This window comes from Neoarius graeffei, chromosome 8, assembly GCF_027579695.1.
Source record: "Neoarius graeffei isolate fNeoGra1 chromosome 8, fNeoGra1.pri, whole genome shotgun sequence".
Taxonomy (NCBI): Eukaryota; Metazoa; Chordata; class Actinopteri; order Siluriformes; family Ariidae; genus Neoarius; species Neoarius graeffei.
Window position 1 is genome coordinate 32,550,565 of NC_083576.1, and position 22,222 is coordinate 32,572,786.

Here is a 22,222-nt window from a genome sequence, read left to right on the forward strand (position 1 = left end):
TCCCAACGAGAGAAGCCAGGATGGTGGCTAGGTGTTTGGCAATGCTGTAAGTAACAGGGTTTATACTGCTGATGATAGGTCTGAGTGGAGCTCCTTCCTTGTGAATCTTGGGGAGCCCGTATATGAGAGGAACGGCTTCCCCAGGGTACAATCTGTAGTACAGAGTTCGGTTGATGGCTTGGTCCTTTTCTAGTTGTGAGGTGAGATGGTGAGGTTGGAAGGGGGTGCTTTCACACTGGACAGAGCAGCTGATATCTTCAGTCTAAGTTGTTCTGCCTCTGTGTTGGCCAGATTGTTGTTTCTGATGGCTGACTCTGTGGCTGTGATGAGGTCTACCACTGGTATCCACTCTGGTGAAACTGCAAAGTTAAGTCCCTTGGATAGAACATCTTTCTCTGGTTGGGTGAGTACCCTGTCGGATAAGTTCTTCACCCATTTCTCTTCTATGTCCAGTTGTGTAGGAATGCTAACCCATTCTTGTCTAATGTAGGATTCTAGTTGTTCAACTGTCTTGGGTCTTTTTTGTCGTATCTTCCGTTTTATGATGTGCCAGATATTTTCTATGGGTGAAAGATCTGGACTACAGGCTGGCCAGTTCAGTACCCGGATCCTTCTTCTATGCAGCCATGATGCTGTAATTGATGCAGTATGTGGTTTGGCATTGTCATGTTGGAAAATGCAAGGTCTTCCCTGAAAGAGACGTCATCTGGATGGGAGCATATGTTGCTCTAGAACCTGGATATACCTTTCAGCATTGATGGTGTCTTTCCAGATGTGTAAGCTGCCCATGCCACACACACTAATGCAACCCCATACCATCAGAGATGCAGGCTTCTGAACTGAGCGCTGATAACAACTTGGGTCGTCCTTCTCCTCTTTAGTCCGAATGACACGGCATCCCTGATTTCCATACAGAACTTCAAATTTTGATTCGTCTGACCACAGAACAGTTTTCCACTTTGCCACAGTCCATTTTAAATGAGCCTTGGCCCAGAGATGATGTCTGTGCTTCTGGATCATGTTTAGATATATGTCTTCTTTGAACTATAGAGTTTTAGCTGGCAACGGCAGATGGCATGGTGAATTGTGTTCACAGATAATGTTCTCTGGAAATATTCCTGAGCCCATTTTGTGATTTCCAATACAGAAGCATGCCTGTCTGTGATACAGTGCCGTCTAAGGGCCCAAAGATCATGGGCACCCAGTATGGTTTTCCAGCCTTGACCCTTACACACAGAGATTCTTCCAGATTCTCTGAATCTTTGGATGATATTATGCACTGTAGATGATATGTTCAAACTCTTTGCAATTTTACACTGTTGAACTTCTTTCTGATATTGCTCCACTATTTGTCGGTGCAGAATTAGGGGGATTGGTGATCCTCTTCCCATCTTTACTTCTGAGAGCCGCTGCCACTCCAAGATGCTCTTTTTAAACCCAGTCATGTTAATGACCTATTGCCAATTGACCTAATGAGTTGCAATTTGGTCCTCCAGCTGTTCCTTTTTTGTACCTTTAACTTTTCCAGCCTCTTATTGCCCCATCCCAACTTTTTTGAGATGTGTTGCTCTCATGAAATTTCAAATGAGCCAATATTTGGCATGAAATTTCAAAGTGTCTCACTTTCGACATTTGATTTGTTGTCTATGTTCTATTGTGAATACAATATCAGTTTTTGAGATTTGTAAATTATTGCATTCTGTTTTTATTTACAATTTGTACTTTGTCCCAACTTTTTTGGAATCGGGGTTGTACTTGCTTTCACACATTGAGAGCTTGCAGCTGATGTACAGCATGGGACGCCCCTTGCCCTCCACTTCCTGGGACAAAACAGCCCCCAGCCCTCTGTCCGATGCGTCTGTCTGTCTAAAATAAAGGAGAGAGAGAAGTCAGGTGAGTGCAAAAGTGGCCTCCCACACAGTGCAGCTTTTACCTCAGAGAAAGCCTGTTGGCATTGCTCCTTCCACTGGACCGGATCTCATGCTCCCTTTTAATGAGATCAGTCAGTGGGCTGGTGACATCCAAATAATTAGGTATGAACCTATGAGAGTAGCCAGCCAGCCCCAGGAACTGTCTCACCCCCTTTTTGGTCTTGGGTCTCAGGCAGGCTGCAATTGCTGCGTTCTTGTTAATTTGGGTCCGCACCTGCCATTGACCCAAGTGGAACCCCAGATACCATACTTCCACCTGCCCAATTGCACACTTTTTTGGGTTATCTGTGAGACCTGCACACCTCAGCGACTCTAGGACGGCCCTAAGGTGTTCTGGATGCTGTGGCCAGTCATTACTATAAATGATTATGTCATCCAGGTATGCAGCCACGTAGGCAGTGTGAGGGCGGTGGATCTTGTCCATGAGCTGCTGGAATGTAGCGGGCACCCCAAATAACCCAAAAGGGAGCGTGACAAATTGGTGTAATCCAAACAGTGTGGAAAAGGTCATTTTCTCTCAGGATAGAAGAGTCAAGGGGATCTGCCAATATCCCTTTGTTAGATCCAGTGTTGAATAAAAGCGAACAGCGCCTAACCGATCAAGCAACTCATCAATGTGAGGCATTAGGTACACATCAAATTTAGACACCGCATTGACCTTTCTATAGTCCACACAGAACCAGACAGACCCATCGGTCTTGGGAACCAGGACCACTGGGCTGCTCCAGTCACTGTGGGACTCCTCGATTATGCCCATTTCGATCATGGCCTTGAGTTCATCCTGAACCACCTTTTTTTGTGTTCAGGCAAGCGGCAAGGGTGGCTATGCACTACCACCCCCAGGGATGTCTCAATGTGGTGTTCTATGAGGTGGGTGTGACCAGGAAGGGGTGAGAACATGTCAAAAAATTCCTTTTGCAACTTGGCCACCTCCGTGAGTTGGGCTGGTGCGAGATGGTCTCCACAAGGGACCAGAGTGGTTCAAAATGTTACTTTTTTTTACCTCTGGCCCCAGCTCCACCTTCTCTGGGACAACCGATGCCAAGGCCATGAGGACCCCCTCATTCCAACATTTTAACAGGTTGAGGTGGTAAATTTGCAATGCCCCACCCCATCCATTTGTCTAACCTCATAGTCGACATCCCTGACTCACCGTGTGACCTCGAAGGACCCTGGCCACTTGGCAATTAATTTGGAGCTCGACGTAGGCAATAATATGAGCACTTTGTCTCCCAGTGTGAACTCTCAAGGTGCATGCCCCTGTCATACAGCCGGATTTGACATTCTTGTGCCTGCTGTAAATTCTCCTGGGTTAAGTGTGTGTGTGTAATATATATATATATATATATATATATATATATATATATATATATATATATATATATATATATATATATATATACACACACACACAGTGGGGCAAAAAAGTATTTAGTCAGCCACCAATTGTGCAAGTTCTCCCACTTAAAAAGATGAGAGAGGCCCATAATTTTCATCATAGGTACACTTCAACTATGAGAGACAGAATGGGGGGAAAGAATCCAGGAAATCATATTGTAGGATTTTTAATGAATTAATTGGTAAATTCCTCGGTAAAATAAGTATTTGGTCACCTACAAACAAGCAAGATTTCTGGCTCTCACAGACCTGTAACTTCTTCTTTAAGAGGCTCCTCTGTCCTTCACTCGTTACCTGTATTAATAGCACCTGTTTGTACTCGTTATCAGTATTAAAGACACCTGTCCACAACCTCAAACAGTCACACTCCAAACTCCACTATGGCCAAGACCAAACAGCCATCAAAGGACACTAGAAACAAAATTGTAAACCTGCACCAGGCTGGGAAGACTGAATCTGCAATAGGTAAGCAGCTTGGTGTGAAGAAATCAACTGTGGGAGCAATTATTAGAAAATGGAAGGCATACAAGACCACTGATAATCTCCCTTGATCTGGGGCTCCATGCAAGATCTCACCCCATGTGGTCAAAATGATCACAAGAACGGTGAGCAAAAATCCCAGAACCACACGGGGGGACCTAGTGAATGACCTGCAGAGAGCTGGGACCAAAGTAACAGAGGCTACCATCAGTAACACACTATGCCGCCTGGGACTCAAATCCTGCAGTGCCAGACGTGTCCCCCTGCTTAAGCCAGTACATGTCCAGGCCCGTCTGAAGTTTGCTAGAGAGCATTTGGATGATCCAGAAGAGGATTGGGAGAATGTCATATGGTCAGATGAAACCAAAATAGAACTTTTTGGTAAAAACTCAACTTGTTGTGTTTGGAGGAGAAAGAATGCTGAGTTGCATCCAAAGAACACCATACCTACTGTGAAGCATGGGGGTGGAAACATGCTTTGGGTCTGTTTTTCTGCAAAGGGACCAGGACAACTGATCTGTGTAAAGGAAAGAATGAATGGGGCCATGTATCGTGAGATTTTGAGTGAAAACCTTTTTCCATCAGCAAGGGCATTGAAGATGAAACGTGGCTGGGTCTTTCAGCATGACAATAATCCCAAACACACCACCCGGGCAACGAAGGAGTGGCTTTGTAAGAAGCATTTCAAGGTCCTGGAGTGGCCTAGCCAGTCTCCAGATCTCAACCCCATAGAAAATCTTTGGAGGGAGTTGAAAGTCCATGTTGCCCAGCAGCAGCCCCAAAACATCACTGCTCTAGAGGAGATCTGCATGGAGGAATGGGCCTAAATACCAGCAACAGTGTGTGAAAACCTTGTGAAGACTTACAGAAAACATTTGACCTCTGTCATTGCCAACAAAGGGTATATAACAAAGTATGGAGATGAACTTTTGTTATTGACCAAATACTTATTTTCCACCATAATTTGCAAATAAATTATTTAAAAATCAGACAATGTGATTTTCTGGATTTTTTTTCTCATTTTGTCTCTCATAGTTGAGGTATACCTATGATGAAAATTACAGGCCTCTCTCATCTTTTTAAGTGGGAGAACTTGCACAATTAGTGACTGACTAAATACTTTTTTGCCCCACTGTATGTGTGTAGTTTTGCACGCAGTCGAGAACATATTGAATTTCATTCTTGCTAGGCGAAGGTCCCTCCTCCCAGTTTTCCCATAGCACATCCAAAATGCCACGCAGCTTATGCCCATATAATAATTCAAATGGTGAAAAACCTGTGGAGGCTTGCAGGACCTCTCAAACTGCAAATAACAGGGGCTCGAGCCATTTATCCCAATTACATGCATCCTCACTTAAGAATTTCCAAATTATGTTTTTGAGTGTTTGATTAAATTGCTCCACTAAGCCATCCATTTGTGGGTGATAGACACTGGTGCGGATAGATTTAATTCCCAATAACCCATACAGTTCACACAGTGTGCATGACATAAATGTAGTGCCTTGGTCTGTCAGGATTTCTTTCGGAATCCCAACCCAGGAGATAATACAGAAGAGCACTCCTGCAATACTGTGTGCAGAAATATTGTGGAGAAGCACCGCTTCGGGATATTGCATTGCATAGTCCACCAGAACCAAAATAAAGCGATATCCCCATGCTGACCAATCTAATGGCCCAAAGAGATCCATGCCAATTCTCTCAAAAGGGGTCTTGATTAGAGGGAGAGGGCACAAAAGTGCTTTTGGAGTGGCCAGGGGATTTACTAATTGGCATTCATGGTATGCTGCACACCACTGACGGACATCCCCGCGAATCCCTGGCCAGTATAACCGGGCCATTATTCGGGCTAGTGTTTTATCCTGCCCCAAGTGTCCAGCCATGGGATTAAAGTCAGCTGCATGGAATACGAGTTCCCTATGGCTCTTTGGAATCAACAACTGGGTTACCTGTTCACCAGTATGAGTATCCTGCATCATTTGGTACAACCTATCCTTAATAATAGCGAAATAGTGGAAGACCGGTGTCACGCTCGGCTGGAGAGTTTGACCATCGATTACTCTCACTTGATCAAACACATGCCACAGAGTCTCGTCTTGCGACTTCTCTAACAGGAAATCCTCACTCCTCACATCGCCCTGACGCGGTGCTGATGTAGACTGCTCTGTGACAGCTTCCCCAGTCAGTGCCACACTGGGATCTTCCCATGACGTATTTATGCAGGACCCACCTCTCATTATGTGTTCCATCAATTCTTTAAACCCTGGCCAATCAGTTCCCAAAATTAGTGAGTGGGTAAACGAGGATAAACCGCTGCCTTAATTCTATGCATTTGGCCCCGGAATAGAATATGAATGAACACTAGAGGGCAATTGTGAACATCCCCATGCACACACAACACCTTCACCGCTTGTGTTCTCCCCAATGCTTCACTTTGCCCCAGGTTTTGGTGAATTGAGGTCTGATTACAACCGTAATCCACTAACACGTGATATGTATCCCCTTGAACACTTACCGGTGTAGGTGCAATTATTAAGTGATCAGTCTCATTAAATCAGTCTCATTAATAATACCATTAATCTTGATGCTTAATAATAAATTACCAAACAGCTAAAATATGGTATATTCCAAATTATCATGATCACTACCAATGCAACAATAATGGATCACTTACTGTATTACGCAACTCATATGCACCTTGGAATTCTTTGAGATTGGATGACTTCAAAAATATCGGTACAACACAGACACGGTTTAATAATTAATTGAATTTATTATAACAAAGATAAAAAAATGAATAATAGCAGTTGAAATCTTCGGCAAACAGTGAGGTATGTATGTGTACATGGAATGTGTGTGTGTGTGTGTGTGTGTGTGTGTGTGTGTGTGTGTAAGAGTTGGGGGGGGCAGTCCCACCTCGTGTTTTAAGGAGAACAAAGGGATGTATGTGTGGGGGACGTGACCACGTGGTGAAGACAAGACTAGCCTGGATTGCTAGCTAAGGTGTGTTTGTGTGAGCACGTGGTGAAGACAAAAGACTAGCCTGGATTGCTAACTCCACTAGCTTATAACACTACTAAATCCACTGAAATCTTGAGGTCAAAATATGTGTAATGATGAAATTAAAGTGTTAGAAAGGAAGAGAGAGCATGCACAGTATCTATTAAACAAAACAACTGAGAGAACATAGAACACAAGATCAGTGTGCACAATTAAACAATTCCTGAGTTTAAATTCACATTACTTCATGAAGCTAATCCCTAAGACTAGTTTCTGCCCCAAAATGCCAGTCTTACTTAGTATCTTGCTCCTATGCAAGATTACGTAGAGATGTTCCGAGACTTTTGGAGTTCACAGGAGCATGTGGGGTTTTCTGTGAAAGCAGAGGATTTCTTGGTCCGAACGCTTCGTAGTTCGTTGAGAAAAAGTCTCTGATCAAACAATGTGCACAGCACTTTTAGTCAGAAGGAATCCGGTCACTTCTAACTTTTAATTAACTGCTTTGGGCGGCAGTTTTAAGGTTACTGATAGACAAACAAAAACCGGTTGTAACTCATCTGAGTTAGATCGTGCGATTTTGGAAGTTTACCGTGGCCAGTGGTAAATAAAAGAAAACGCGCTAAATTCTGTTTCTTGCAAGAAAGACGTCTTTTCTTGGGTTTTCTGGTGCAGGGTATCTCTGTGTCTGGATGGCTTGAAATCCACAATGAGAGAGAGCGAGCCTCTTTATGTCAGTGTGACCCGAGTCACATCTGCGCCAAAAGAGGAGGAACGGAAGTTTGCTCAGTTACTTATGGCTTCATGGAGGATGTGACGTAGGTGATCCCGCCCAGGCGTGACGTAGGTCAACGTGGAAGTTGGTTGATGGGATCTGTAGTTTCTAGACGGGACGGCGGTGTTGTACTTACATTCTCCCTTTTGGTCTCAGGGGTATGACGGAGTCGTAGCACTGATGGCACAGTACCGTACAGTCCACATGTCCATAGTCCCTGAGGCAGCCTTGCTCTGTACAGTCCATGGTGTCCTGTGAAAACTGTGTAAACTCATGAGTCCCAGTAAGACAGTTGGAGGCAGAGGCATTTGGGCATATAATCAGGCTATAGGCATTTGGGCATATAATCACTAACTATGTCAAAATCACATCTATAAAAAAATTAAACATTAACATGAAACATGTAGTGTTTAATTTCCTATGCATAAAAACAAAAGAAGAGAAGAAATGAAGGAAGAAAAGAAGCATTAGTGCTTGGGTTAGTAAGCCTAATCTTCTGGAAAGGTATTGGGTTGGTGAATGTGACTGGGAATGTCAGTGTACACTTATGGGTGAGTGAGGCGTACAAGCTAGGTGGACAGGATGGGCCTAACTATCGTCCCCCCTTTTTGGAGTGAGGACTGTTCAAAAGGCTTGATTTGATGGCTATGGATCCATCGATATGAGGGCGTTTGATTAGGCCTGGATGTCCTAATGCGATACGTGACGGGGGACAGTTTTCCACGATCGAAAGGTCCCGACCAGTGTGGTAGGAACTTTGAGACTTCTACCGGCTTGGTAAAGTTGAAATATAGGACTTTGTCACCTATTTGATATTCGTAATGGGAGGCTTTTTGGTCGTAGTAGGCCTTTTGTCCTTTTACGCTCATTTCGATTTATCTGTTGAGGGTTCTGACCCCTGTTGTAACAGTTCTTTAATCTCAGCCAGCTGGGCTTTTAAAGAATCCAGCTCTGAGCGGAACTCACCAGGTTGGTCTGAGTCACTGTGTCGGTCGCCTCTGCCCCTACGTTTAGAGCTAGTCGGAACGCTCCTGCCGTCTCTGGCCAGAGTGGGGATGACGATCTTGCTGCCAACCGCCTTGTTCCCTACGACCCTTTCCATATGAGGGGCGGTTGCCATGGTCACTATGGCCTTGCCCTCGGTCCCTCCTGACCTTACCTTGCCGATTCTTCCACTCACCCTGATGATGGCTCGGCAAGGGGCGGTTGGGACCAGGATTTCTCCAGGGGGGGTCCCCCTTTTGGAGCTTCACCTCCTAAGGCTAGCGGGGGCCCGTCTGCACCCTGGAGACTAAGGACTCTGGGTTCATCATTGTTTCTGTCTGTGGTTTTGACAATGGTCTCCCAGGTCATTTGGGCTAGTTGCCTAATTTCCCTCATTGAGTAGAAACCTTGTCGACACGTCAGTGTGACTTGAGTCTGCACGCTTGGGTGGAGGTTATATAAGAAGAGGGATTTGAAGCCTCTATCTTCTTCCAAGCCTGGTGCGCTACTACCCTGGAAATAGGCAGTACATAGCCGTCTATAATATTCACGAGGCGCCTCAGACCGTTTTTGTTTGATTTGTATAGCACACAATGTCACGGAGGTTTCATCCGTGTACAGTGCATATTCTTCTCTCATGTAATTGTGAAGTTTTGAATAACTATCGCGAACGTTTGGGGGTAGCGTCTCTAAAGGCACGAACGCTGCTACTGGAGGTCTTCCAGATCAGTTTAAGTTTCTCTCGCGTTGTGGCATTCGGTAGGTCCATCAGGCATCGGTTGATTTCTCGCAAATAATCATTTACATTTGCTCTTTTATCGTCAGGATCGAATCGCTCGACATCTTTGGCAAGTAGGTCAATTTGCCGTAAGCGAAGGGTTTGGTGCACGTCCTTGTGCGACCTCTTTGGCTCTCCTGAGTACTCATTAAGCTACTCTGGTGTTGCTCCTGTTTCGCACTAGATTCATAGCCTGATTCATCTGATGATGGATCAGGGATACTGTAGCACACTGACCTGGGTGTGCTATGGTTCTGGGCTCGGGATGAGCATGGTACGGCTCCACCCTGGCTAAACAACGAAGTCATGTAGTGAGTTGATGGAGTTTGGCGGGGTGTCTGGTCCTCGACCAGGTAATCTACGGTGTCCGGTTCGGACGCCTCTTCCCGCTCTGAGCTTTGGCGCATTGTTGGGGGTCTTTCACGCCCCTCGCGCCCTTCTTGGGGGGCCTGCTCCTCGGCAGCCCTCTTGGCAGCCTTTTCGGCTTTCTCTACCCTTTCAACGCAATCATCAAGGGAGTTCTTCAAGAGCTCACGCTCCCTATGTAAATCATTATTATCGGCTGCCAGCTCGGCTTTGCTGGTGGTCAGCCTTTCAACCTCTCCGCGGAGGCGTCTGATTTCTGAATCAGTATTTTGGAAGTATGACAGGAATAGCTTACCTAGTGCCGCTTGGACACTAATAGTTGTTCCTTTTGGAGCTCTCATATATTTGTTCGAGTTATCTATGTTGTTTTGGCATTCACTCTTACTCGTGTTCCTAATGTTTGCCTTTTCGGAGGCAGAGCAGTGAATGAGGTCTGCGATGACCTCAAGGAGAGACACGTCTTGAGCATTGTCTTCAATTTCTGAGACACGAGGGGATGCCATTTTACTTAGATTGGATATTATGTAATTAATTAATCAATGAGTTAATTTATTAATTATTAATTAATATTAACTAGGTAATTAATTACTCAATTGATAAAGTTTGTTTTGTTTGGAATTGCTCTCTCTTATCCTAAGTTATGAATAGGTTATTAGTATTTTGTGATATGGTTATCATGCTACTGTTAACCGTTTAACACACCTGGGGATATACCTTGGCAACTGCTGAATCAAACTGGTAATTTATCTGTTGTTGCAACAATATTCAAGAAGTCAACACCAATCTCCTCACACGGGGCACCAATAATGTAGGTGCAATTATTAATTAAGTGATCAATCTCATTAAATCAGTCTCATTAATACCATTAATCTTGGTGCTTAATAATAAATTACCAAACAGCTAAATTATGGTATATTCCAAATTATCATGATCACTACCAATGCAACAATAATGGATCACTTACCGTATTACACAACTCATATGCACCTTGGAATTCTTTGAGATTGGATGACTTCGAAAATATCGGTACAACACCGACACAGTTTAACAATTAATTGAATTTATTATAACAAAGATAAAAAAAATTAATAATAGCAGTTGAAATCTTCGGCAAACAAACAGTGAGGTATGTATGTGTACATGGAATGTGTGTGTAAGAGTTGGGGGGGCAGTCCCACCTCGTGTTTTAAGGAGAACAAAGGATGTATGTGTGGGGGACGTGACCACGTGGTGAAGACAAGACTAGCCTGGATTGCTAGCTAAGGCGTGTTTGTGTGTGAGCATGTGGTGAAGACAAAAGACTAGCCTGGATTGCTAACTCCACTAGTTTATAACACTACTAAATCCACTGAAATCTTGATGAGGTCAAAATGTGTGTAATGATGAAATTAAAGTGTTAGAAAGGAAGAGAGCGCATGCACAGTATCTATTAAACAAAACAACTGAGAGAACATATAACAAGATCAGCATGCGCAATTAAAGAATTCCTGAGTTTAAATTCACATTACTTCATAAAGCTAATTCCTAAGACTAGTTTCTGCCCAAAAATGCCACTCTTACTTAATATCTTGCTCTTATGCAAGATTACGTAGAGATGTTCCGAGACTTTTGGAGTCCACAGGAGCACGTGGGGCTTTCTGTGAAAGCAGAGGATTTCTTGGTCCGAACGCTTTGTAGTTCGTGGAGAAAAAGTCTCCGATCAAACAATGTGCACAGCACTTTTAGTCAGAAGGAATCTGGTCGCTTCTAACTTTTAATTAACTGCTTTGGGCGGCAGTTTTAACGTTACTGATAATAGACAAACAAAAACCGGTTGTAACTGAGTTAGATCGCACGATTTTGGAAGTTTACCGTGGCCAGTGGTAAATAAAACGTGCTAAATTATGTTTCTTACAAGGAAGACGTCTTTTCTTGGGTTTTCTGGTGCAGGGTATCTCTATGTCTGGACGGCTTGAAATCCACGACGAGAGACAGCGAGCCTCTTTGTCAGTGTGACCCGAGTCACATCCACGCCAAAAGAGGAGGAACGGAAATTTGCTCAGTTACTTATGGCTTCTTGGAGGATGAGACGTAGGTGATCCTGCCCAGGCATGACGTAGGTCAACGCGGAAGTTAATTGATGGGATCTGTAGTTTCTAGACGGGACTGTGGCATTGTACTTACACCGGTATGTGATACATTCCAGCCTGATTGGGGGCAGTCTCTGGTGCACCAGGGATCTGGTTCACAGCTCCCACCTCCCTTGCAGGGCTTTGACTCTGGGGATGCTCTGACTCCCCGCCACACCAGCACACTGGCCCAGGCTTTCCCTCTGCACCGGCATTATGGGCATCACTCACCTGAGGAGGAGATGACACAGACACGGAAGAGGGAGACGGGAGGATACCACGGGTGCGACGGGCTGGCTGGGGGGGGAGCCAGCTGCCGCCTCCGCGGTGGGGAAGGGAAAGAGAGACAGAGGGGGAAAAGGAGAGAGAGAGAGAGAGAGAGAAGACGCGAGGAGAGGCACCTTGTCTGCCTGCTATCAGAACCGCCTCCATACAGTCCTCCACTAACTTGATGGCTCATTCTAGTGACACCGGGTGATGACACTGGACCCATTCTGCTGTTCCTTCCGGAAGTCAGAAATTTGACAGTCATGGTTGATTCTGTCAAATGCTTTTTCATAATTGATGAAGCATGCATACACGTTCTTTTCCATTTCAATGTCTCATCTCATCTCATTATCTCTAATGCAAATACTTTGTGGACAGTTACATACATGTGCAGTGTGTTTAGTGGTATATGATAAATAAAAAGCATAGTATATTACATGACAGACATAGTTAAAGTATACATCAGTACATATAGTATATGTAATAATGTGATATTATATCTCATCTCATTATCTCTAGCCGCTTTATCCTTCTACAGGGTCGCAGGCAAGCTGGAGCCTATCCCAGCTGACTACGGGCGAAAGGTGGGGTACACCCTGGACAAGTCGCCAGGTCATCACAGGGCTGACACAGACAACCATTCACATTCACACCTATGGTCAATTTAAAGTCACCAGTTAACCTAACCTGCATGTCTTTGGACTGTGGGGGAAACCAGAGCACCCGGAGGAAACCCACGCAGACACGGGGAGAACATGCAAACTCCGCACAGAAAGGCCCTCGTCAGCCACGGGGCTTGAACCCGGACCTTCTTGCTGTGAGGTGACAGCGCTAACCACTACACCACCGTGCCGCCCCCATTTCAATGTATCTCTCACAAATCATGCACATGTTGAAAATACCTTCTCGAGTTCCCTTTCCAGCCATGAAAATACTTTGCATCTCACTAATTTCCTTCTCAATTTTCTTACTGTTCCTCATGAGTATTACCCTCAAGATCATTTTCAGTAAATGGCTCATCAGAATCAGAGTCCTTTATTCAGTGCACATTGTTGCCTTTGGTTTCTTGGGAAGTCTTATAAATATTGATTCATTCATGTCAGCTGGTATGAACCCTGTCTTGTAGATCTTATTCACTAGACTATGGACAAGCTTTACTCCATTTTCATCTAATGCTTTTAACATCCCAGTAGTCAATTGGTCACTACATGGTGTTTTTCCAGCCTTCAGATATCTGATGGCTTTCTGTACCTCAGACAGCAGAATATCCTCATCTTCATCTTCTATTGTTGGTTGATTTCCCCCATTGTCATCATACAGTTCCTTCACATATTGCTCCCATCTGGCTTTGATTTAATTTACATCAAAAATCATCCTTATCTTTTATGCAGTTGGTTCCTTTTTGTTGTCTCTTCATGCCAGTTGTTTCCTTCACCTTCTTGTGCGGTTCTCTAGATTGGGTGAGTTGCATCAAGGAATTCAATTATATTGCATTCTTGACTCCACCATTCATCTTTAGCTTTGTTGCAGGCCTTATCAACTTCCTTTTTCAGCAGAAGATACATTGCAGGACCTGTTGTCTTTGCTCTTTTCTGTTCTTCCATCATTTGAAGAAACTCATCTGTCATCCAGATACGTTTCCTGTTATGCTACATCTTAGATAGTATTTCTTTTGCTGATGTTACCATGCTTTCTTTCAGAGCACACCATTGCGCCTCTATGATCACCTCTTCAGCCTGTGGGGTCTCTTCAATAGCTAAGACATCTTATTTGTTGTGAACATTGATGTTGAAGCTGTCTTTATAATGTTCTACTTCAAGCATATTCATATCCATCTGGGTTTCTATTTTCTTCAATTTCTTCTGTTTCAACTTGATTAGCATTTTCATCACAACAGGGTTGTAGTCTGAGCCAGTGTCAGCTCCAGGATAAGTCCTGACTTGTTTGATACAGTTGTGGAACCTTGTGTTGACTAGGATGTAATCAATCAATCTGATTGCGACATATATCACCAGGGCTCTGACAAGTGTACAACCTTCTTTTTGGTTGTTTCAAGAGGGTATTAGCAACTACAAACTGTGATGCCCAGCAGAATTGTGCTAGTCTTTCCCCCCCTTTCATTTCTTTTCCCTAATCCAAAGCAGCCTGTCATGTGGTAATCATGCTGATCTATTTTTGCATTCCAGTCCCCCATGATGATGGTAATTTCTCCCGACTTCGTGTACTCCATCACTTTCTTAAGGCTGTTATAAAACTCCCCAATCTCTTCCTCACCGTGATCACATGTTGGTGCATAAACTTGTATGATGTTGATGTTAAATGGTGTACCCATTAGCTTAATCATAATGTAGTGATGGAATGATATGTTTTTTCATCATGATGTCCACTCCACATTGATGTTTATCACCTCTTGAATACACCATCTCAAAATCTTTTTCAATGATTCTGCTGTCCTCAGTCCATCTTGTTTCAGCTATGCCAAGATTGTCCAGATCAAGAGCTGTCATTTCTTTCATCAAATTTTGGAAAGTCCCTGGTTTGTGGAGAGTATGCACATTCCATGTTCCAATTTTCAGCATCCTTCATCTGGTTTTCAGTTGCCTGATATCAGATGCAGGTCATCCTTTAGTAGGGTTTGGATCTACATCTTCATTACTTGACCTCTGACTCACCAAAGAATGATTACCTCCTCTGTCATTGTTGAGGGACACCTCCACAGAGGGACCAGAGTTGTCTCTATTGGCGTTACTACAACTTTGACTGTTTACCATTGCTAACCATGGGAAGAATACTTGATAGGGCCCCGATCCTTTTCAAGGTGACTGGCTACTTCCTCCTCATGCCAGAGTGTGCCCTGGTGAGTCACATCACCTTGCTGTCACACTTTTCAAGCCATTGACCCTGTGATTTAGTTCTTCTGCCTTGTCCAGTGCCCCAGTCTTCATGCATTTGAAAGGGGTGGCATCCCCTAAATGTGGTATGTCTCACTTCCTAGCCCAACAAACGAGTTAGTTACTGAGGTATGGAGACTGGTGTGCACTACCAGCTACTAGTCTTTTTGGGTCATACTAAGGACCACTAGTTACCCATAGCTGGGACTATTTGCCAATAGTTGGATCCTGGATTAGCCAGTGTCAGGGTTACTCCACATGCTGGTGGTCCTGACCACTGTACCTCTTGGGCTCCAGGATGCTCCGAGATCCCTCACACTTTAGCCCAGGGGCACAAGGTGCCTAGTTTACATGGTGTGCCACAAGGAGGCAGTGTAAGAGTCTTGACTTGGAGGAGGCTATGTACCACCAGGAAGGACTTATTCACTCAGCCTTCTTTTCGCCTGTAGGCTCGATGGCGGCTGCAGCTGAAAGCAAAGGTTAGTAAGCTAATCTGCACTAAACTCCAGCACTAAACTCTAGCACAAGCCCTGGGTTAGAGCACCAACACTCATACATGGCACAGTATGGAGAAAAAAGCCCGCACACACACCAGTTCACCCAGACTACACAAAAGTGTTCCCTTGCCTAGTAGGGGTCAAAAATAATGGTGTTGCACATTGTATTATTTGTAACAGTGACTTTAGAATTGCCCATCACAGGATAAATGATGGTAAAAGACATGTTGAGGTGAGTTTAACAGGTGTCGTTTGTCCATGGACAAACTCCTTGAAAACTTGTTTAAAAGTTGCAATAGGATATAAAAGAAAATATGAGTTAAATAATAAGCATTTTACATAAATAGTACAAGTACTCTATCAGTGTTTCTCAACCACTGGGCTGCAGCCCATTAGTGGCCCACGAAGTGCCATCTAGTGGGCTGCAAATTTTTCTTCAAGTTTGAAGCCAAATAGTTCAGGATGTTGTCATGTCCCAAATCCAATAGCTGGTTTGACGCACACCTTTCAAATGGAATAAATACATTTGTGGGTAAATTAAGAAGAACAAGCCTTTATTATTGTCACGATCCTGTTTTGCATTTAACACGCATGCATTCGCACACGCGCACACACTCGGTGTGCATGTGCAGTGGACAGAATAAATAAATACGTTTGTGGGTAAATTCTATGGATCTGTGATGCCTGCTGGAAGAGAAGAGCAGGGAGGATTGAGAATCGAGTGGCTGTGGTTTGTTTACACCCAATACTAAAACTTGTAGCATCCTAGAAGCCATTGCAAAGACACATACAAAGCCCAGAAATTTCTCTTTACCTGGGCATAAATGATACTGGATTTATCTTGTAGTGTCCTGATCCCCAGATCTTTAACCCAGCCACATATAAAAAGTTGTACGCCTCCAGGTTTCCATCTGTTTGTCCATGTAGAATGATATCTGCAGCACCAGGTAGTTTGAGATGTCAGGAAACTCAATGGATGGATAATTTTCCAACTCATAATGAATGAATGAATAATTAATTTTATTTAAACACGACAAGTTGATCAGTAGAGCTGGTGAGGTCGTGCATGTACAGATACAAATAATTACAAATACAAAAGACTAAAAATAAACAATCTTTAAAAAAATTAAAATCTGTTGATTTATCTGTTAATTATCTCCACATTAAGTTAATTGATAGTATGCATAACTATTCAAATTTAGCTAGTAAATTTTTCTTTCATAGGAAAAATCCTTCTTGGTTAGCATTTAAGGATCTATTCCATTGAGTGGTTTCTATATCCACTTCTTTTGAGTGTACTTCTTGGTTTTAATAATTTGCTTGTTTGCTGTACACAAACATGACAATAAGTTCTTGTGTTAATCGATCAGACTCTACTTTTGGATCAGTACTCCCTTTTGACTGAGAATGCCCTGCATGCATAGTTTTATGTTGGCTTCTGGCACATCCATACAGTTTTAAATACAATACCTACAATTAAAACATTTTGTTTTTACTGCATTTATTTAATTTCTGGGCTCCCATCTCTAACAGAGCATGATGTTATGTTCCATTAATACACTTTATAATAGATTATTACATTCGAATAGAATAGCTGAGCCAAAATAATTGGGGATCTTTTTTAATGGGCCCCGACTCATTACAAGTATGAGTAGGTGGGCCTCAAAGTAGAAAAGGTTGAGAACCCCTGCTCTACATTATTGGCATTTCGCAGATACCCTTATCCAGAGCGACATACAACATACCCAGAGTAGCCTGGGGAGTAGTTCAGAGTTAGGTGCCTTGCTCAAGGACACTTCAGCCATTTCTGCTGGTCCAGGGAATCAAACCAGTGACCTTTTGGTCCCAAAGCTGTTTCTCTAACATTTAGGCCATGGCTTCCCCTCCTCTACATATTTTGTCACATTTTCTACAAATAGGCCTATCTAATTTGGTGCTGCCAAATTCTAAGTGTGATGTAGAAAGGGCATTCAGCATGGTGCATCACATAAGACAGAATGCAGGAGTTAGCTGTCTCATCAAAGACTTGTGAATCTGATGTCTTGCAAGATTAACAAGTTCAATGACAGACTGTCATGAGGTTGAGGTTTCTGGCCAATTGTTCAAATCTGTAAAGCAAGCCACATCACAATACAGTGAATGTTTGCAAAAAAAAAAAAAAGTAATACTAGTTTCAGAAAAGCTATTTTTATGTAAATAGTCTCTGAAAAAAAACTTTGTTCTATTAATCTTTATTTTAGTATCTAATTAAAGTAATTTTCTGTTGTGACATGTTCTGTTCCTAGTTCCTACTTTTGGGGGGGGGCACTTGGGGCTACCTCCCTGAAATGAATTTTTGCAGGTTGGGATGTCTGATACTGTTCTAGCTTGCATGGCCTGAATCCTTTTTCTGTGGACAGTGTTGGAATATTGTTGGCACAGCATTGGGTTTGAGTCTAACGTAATCTGTGTAGTCTAAGGCCCTGGCCACACGGCAACGGATTCAGGTGAATCTGATAAAATTGTTTATTGTTTCGGCCTAGCATCCACACGGCACTGGTGTTTTGGGTGCCCCAAAACGAAATCTTTTGAGAACAGGTTCCAGAGTGGAAAAATCTGGCAATGGCCCCGTTGCAAAGTTGTCTGGATGAGTAGAACGGATTTGTTTACGATGACGTCACAACCACGACTGTCAGTGCTTCACGCTGGGTAGAAGTGTAACGAACTCGATGTGAGTTACCAACAAATCCTATAACTTGGTTCATGAAATGCGCTTACAAAATATTTTCACTGAATATTTATTTTGTGTAAATGGTGCAAAGTGAGTGAGTGAGTGAGAGAGAGAGAGAGAGAGGAGAGAGAGAGCACGCGCGAGTGAGAGAATAGCCCTTAGGGCAGAGTCTTTAGTCCAAACACTGCAGAAGTACCGAGTATAACCAAACCATGCACCGCCCGTGCGCTTTCCAAAAACAAACAATCCTGCCAGCAAAAATAATAATAAAAAAATAAAATAAAAAAAAAAAAGGAGCGATCTCACCTCTTCAGATGTTGGTTTAAGTCCGACAATACATTCCTCAAAAAGGGCGTAGAAGAACAAAGTAATCCATCAACGTGTAGCATTCAATTTATTCCGGACCATTAAAGAATTCTGGAGGATATCAGAATGTTGGCATACCGGCTTCCATCTACCCCCATTCATTCCTCTTTCCGTGTGTTTCGTTTTACGCTACTGATTAATAATCAAAACTTTGTGCCTGATGCTACAGAAGAAGGGGTTTATGCGCATGCATCTACTTCTATTGTTCTGGTGTCTCCGATGGGACCGTCTTACAGCGTACGTAGAGGTGTGGCATGTGTATTGCATCGTTTTCAGCAAGTGTTGCGTTGCCATATGAACCTGATATTTTACTGATCCATTGCCCATGTGGACGCGATATTTAAAAAAAAAAAAAATCTCGTTGCCGTTGTCATGTGGATGTAGCATAAGAGCTCATCCTGTAGATTCCTTTCAAAGTAAATCAGGCTAAACTGGTCCTCACAAACAACAGAATTTCTATGAAAGGAGAGCGTTTCTAAAGCATGATCTGTTCCCAGGTTGTGTAGCCACTGGTTAGCAAGTCATTTACATTGCTCTGCTGTCGACAATAGAACAGAGAAAAAAAATGCTTTCCCTTATATTTGTTGTTTTTGCAACCATAGGCTTTGCACTCCACTATTTTTCAGCAGTGTTTTGTACATCCAGCTACATCACAGTGTCAGGAGCAGTGAGACAATCAAGACATAGGAAACCTATCAACGATACTATGTTATGCTGGCCTTTGACACCATCCACAAAATGGCAATATGGCTGTGCCCTTGAGTGAGCAGGAATACAAAAGAATTTTAAAGCACTGCTTTATGCAACATAGTGTGACAATACAGGGTAGTCAAAATGTATTTGTGCAAAATGTGTATGTCTAGCCTATGTTTATTTTTCACTGTGGGTACCCTTTAAATACAGTGGCTGTGAGACTGAGAGATGACCGAGTTCAAGTTTTAGTGTTAGAACTCAGGAGACTGAGTGGTAAGGTGCAGGATGGTTGTTGTAGTCCATGGTGGCCATATTTGAAGGCTGCTGTGAATTCTGGGAAATGGAGTCGAGTGCAAGCAGGTGCAGATGTGGCAGGCACTGAATGCTAGTGACATTTCAGTCTTTATTCTGGGAAATGAAGTTAGCGCATAACTAAAACCTCTAGGTAATCAAACTGATTTAGCTAATGCTTACCTTATTCAGGCACTCACATTTTCAAATCTTTTTAAATCAAGCTTTTCAAATCACCATGATCTACAGCTGCAGATCAGACACATATAGTAGTTCTAAAAGACTTGTTAGAAGCATAACATTAATCTTACCATCATATTTATAAATGTCCAAGTCTCCTTCTTTCAGTGATTGGGAAAGAACCCATTTTCTTCAGCACAAACAAAGGGGAGACATGTGAGATATCAGTATTATTTAGCTCGGACAACAAAAATGATTGATTACCAAAAATATCATATGTATGCTTTTAAAATCTTTAGAAAGTAAGCTACTCAGTGATAAGTAAAAGAACAGTACTTATCCAATGGGCTTGTGTCAAAGGTTTCTGCAAAATGTGCCAGGTCTGGAATGGTGATAGAACTGTAAGTGTTCTTACAGTTGGAAAAAAAGGTAATTAATTAATTAGTTGCTTGGTTGTCATCACCACCATTGTTGATATACATATAAAAATAACCCATCCATCCATCCATAGCTGCTTATCCTGTTCTACAGGGTTGCAGGCAAGCTGGAGCCTATCCCAGCTGACTATGGGCTAGAGATGGGGTACACCCTGGACAAGTCACCAGGTCATTGCAGGGTTGACACAGAGACAAACAACCATTCACACACTCACACCTATGGTCAATTTAGAGCCACCAATTAGCCTAACCTGCATGTCTTTGGACTGTGGGGGAAACCGGAGCACCCAGAGGAAACTCACGTAGACACAGGGAGAACATGCAAACTCCACACAGAAAGGCCTTCGCCGGCCGCTGGGCTCAAACCTAGGACCTTCTTGCTGTGAGGCGATAGTGCTAACCACTACACCACCATGCCACCCAATAACATATGATAAATAAAAATATATTTTGAACAATACACATTAGGGCAGTGAGAATAACAATAACAAAAATAAGAATAATTGTCAATGCATTGTTTACACAATTACATAATAGGCTGATATTATTATTATTATTATTGAACAGGATGAACTAACCTGCTCCTCCCTGCTCACAATCAAAGTCGAAAAGAAACAGAAAGCAATGAGCGCCCCCTGTCTGATGAGCATGGTCAGGTTTTCCAGACGAACATGAAACTTCCTGAAGGGCTGTTATGTTGTAAAATTGTTGTAATATAATCCTGGGTTCGCCTTTGTTCTTGTTCTGTAAGTTTTAATAACCGAAGGAGACACAAATGAAAAGCGGTGAACATGAACAAGGTCTCGGTCACGCTGCACTCATGAGCAGAAGTTTCCTGAATACTGCCAGTTATCAGGGTGGACTTTGATCACTGTTAAACCATTTACAGACCCGGGAAAGAAACATCTTCCTGTTCAGTATTTCAACCAACAGTTGACTGTTAAATATAAAAAAAAAAAAAAGGTACATAAAATGTATTATACTGTCATTTTTCATGCACATTAGACAATATTTATATTTACAGTTATGTTTATATTTGTAACTAGTGTTCCATTTCACCCCACCTCACCACCAGGGGCAGTGCTTAACACCTGGATACCCTTGTTCTAAGGTCATTAGGAACTGACTCAACTATGGCCAATCGGAAAGGTGTTTAGAGATTATCACCACACTCACACTGTCAGGAAAGGCAATGATGATCTTATAGCACCTGGAGAAGGTACATTACATAGTGTACCATGTAGTTGCAGTGCAGATCTGGAGTGTAATACGTTTCAGTAATACCCATGAGGATAAAATGCTCTTTGGGGAATGGTATGTTATGGTAAGAGCTGAGTGTCCAGCCTGTTTAGAGGCCATGGGGATGACTTCTGTCATCCAGTTGACCAGTGTCTGCGAAGACAGGCAAGCATCATGTGTACACCATGTCAGATGAATAATTGGTCCAATGAACAAATAGCTGCCATGCATTTAAAATAGTACTAAAAGGGCCATACTGGAAACAGCGGGGGATGTTCTGCACATTGATCTTTTTAGAATGTTGCATGTTCATTCACCTGGTTCACAAACATGAGTGACATGACCTTAGGCATAAAGCTAGGATCTGGCCATAAGGTCAATCTAGAATCATGTAAGCAAAGCATGCAAGACCACCTAAGGCATGTAATTCTCCCACCCTTCTTGCAGAGTTGATTGCCAGCAGAGAGGCTGTTTTCAATTATACACATTTTAGATCAACATACTGAATGAGTTCAGAGCGAGGACTTGAAGGACTTCAACAAAAGGTGGAGATCCCATGCCCGGCTCCTAGGAGAACATGGCAGGTGGAACCATATGGCACCTGCTATGTAATTATGAGCCAAAATGGCCACCATATACACCATTAGCATAGATAGGTACTTGCTTTTCACCATTCCCTGCAAAAAGACTAACTCTTTAGGCACCAGGTAGCACACTGGGTCCATTGGTGAGAATTTGTGTTAATTACAATAATTATTCCACAGTGCAGTTGAATTCTCAAATCAGAATATCTTGATTAATTATATATAGCAGTATGGATCTGAATATTTACAACTA

General features: G+C 42.9%; 1 protein-coding gene across 1 annotated transcript in view; it reads right to left on the reverse strand.

Moving 5' to 3' along the window:
• si:ch211-274f20.2 (calnexin) overlaps window positions 1-20,796 on the reverse strand; it is a 107,361-nt gene extending 86,565 nt beyond the window's left edge. The window contains exons 1-3 of the mRNA XM_060927587.1: window positions 20,725-20,796; window positions 20,046-20,119; window positions 19,841-19,899 (exon numbers count right to left, since the gene is read on the reverse strand). Of these exons, the coding sequence (XP_060783570.1) occupies window positions 19,841-19,899; window positions 20,046-20,119; window positions 20,725-20,796 (205 nt within the window). The remainder of the gene's footprint in view (window positions 1-19,840; window positions 19,900-20,045; window positions 20,120-20,724) is intronic.
• Between the last annotated feature and the right edge of the window lie 1,426 nt (window positions 20,797-22,222).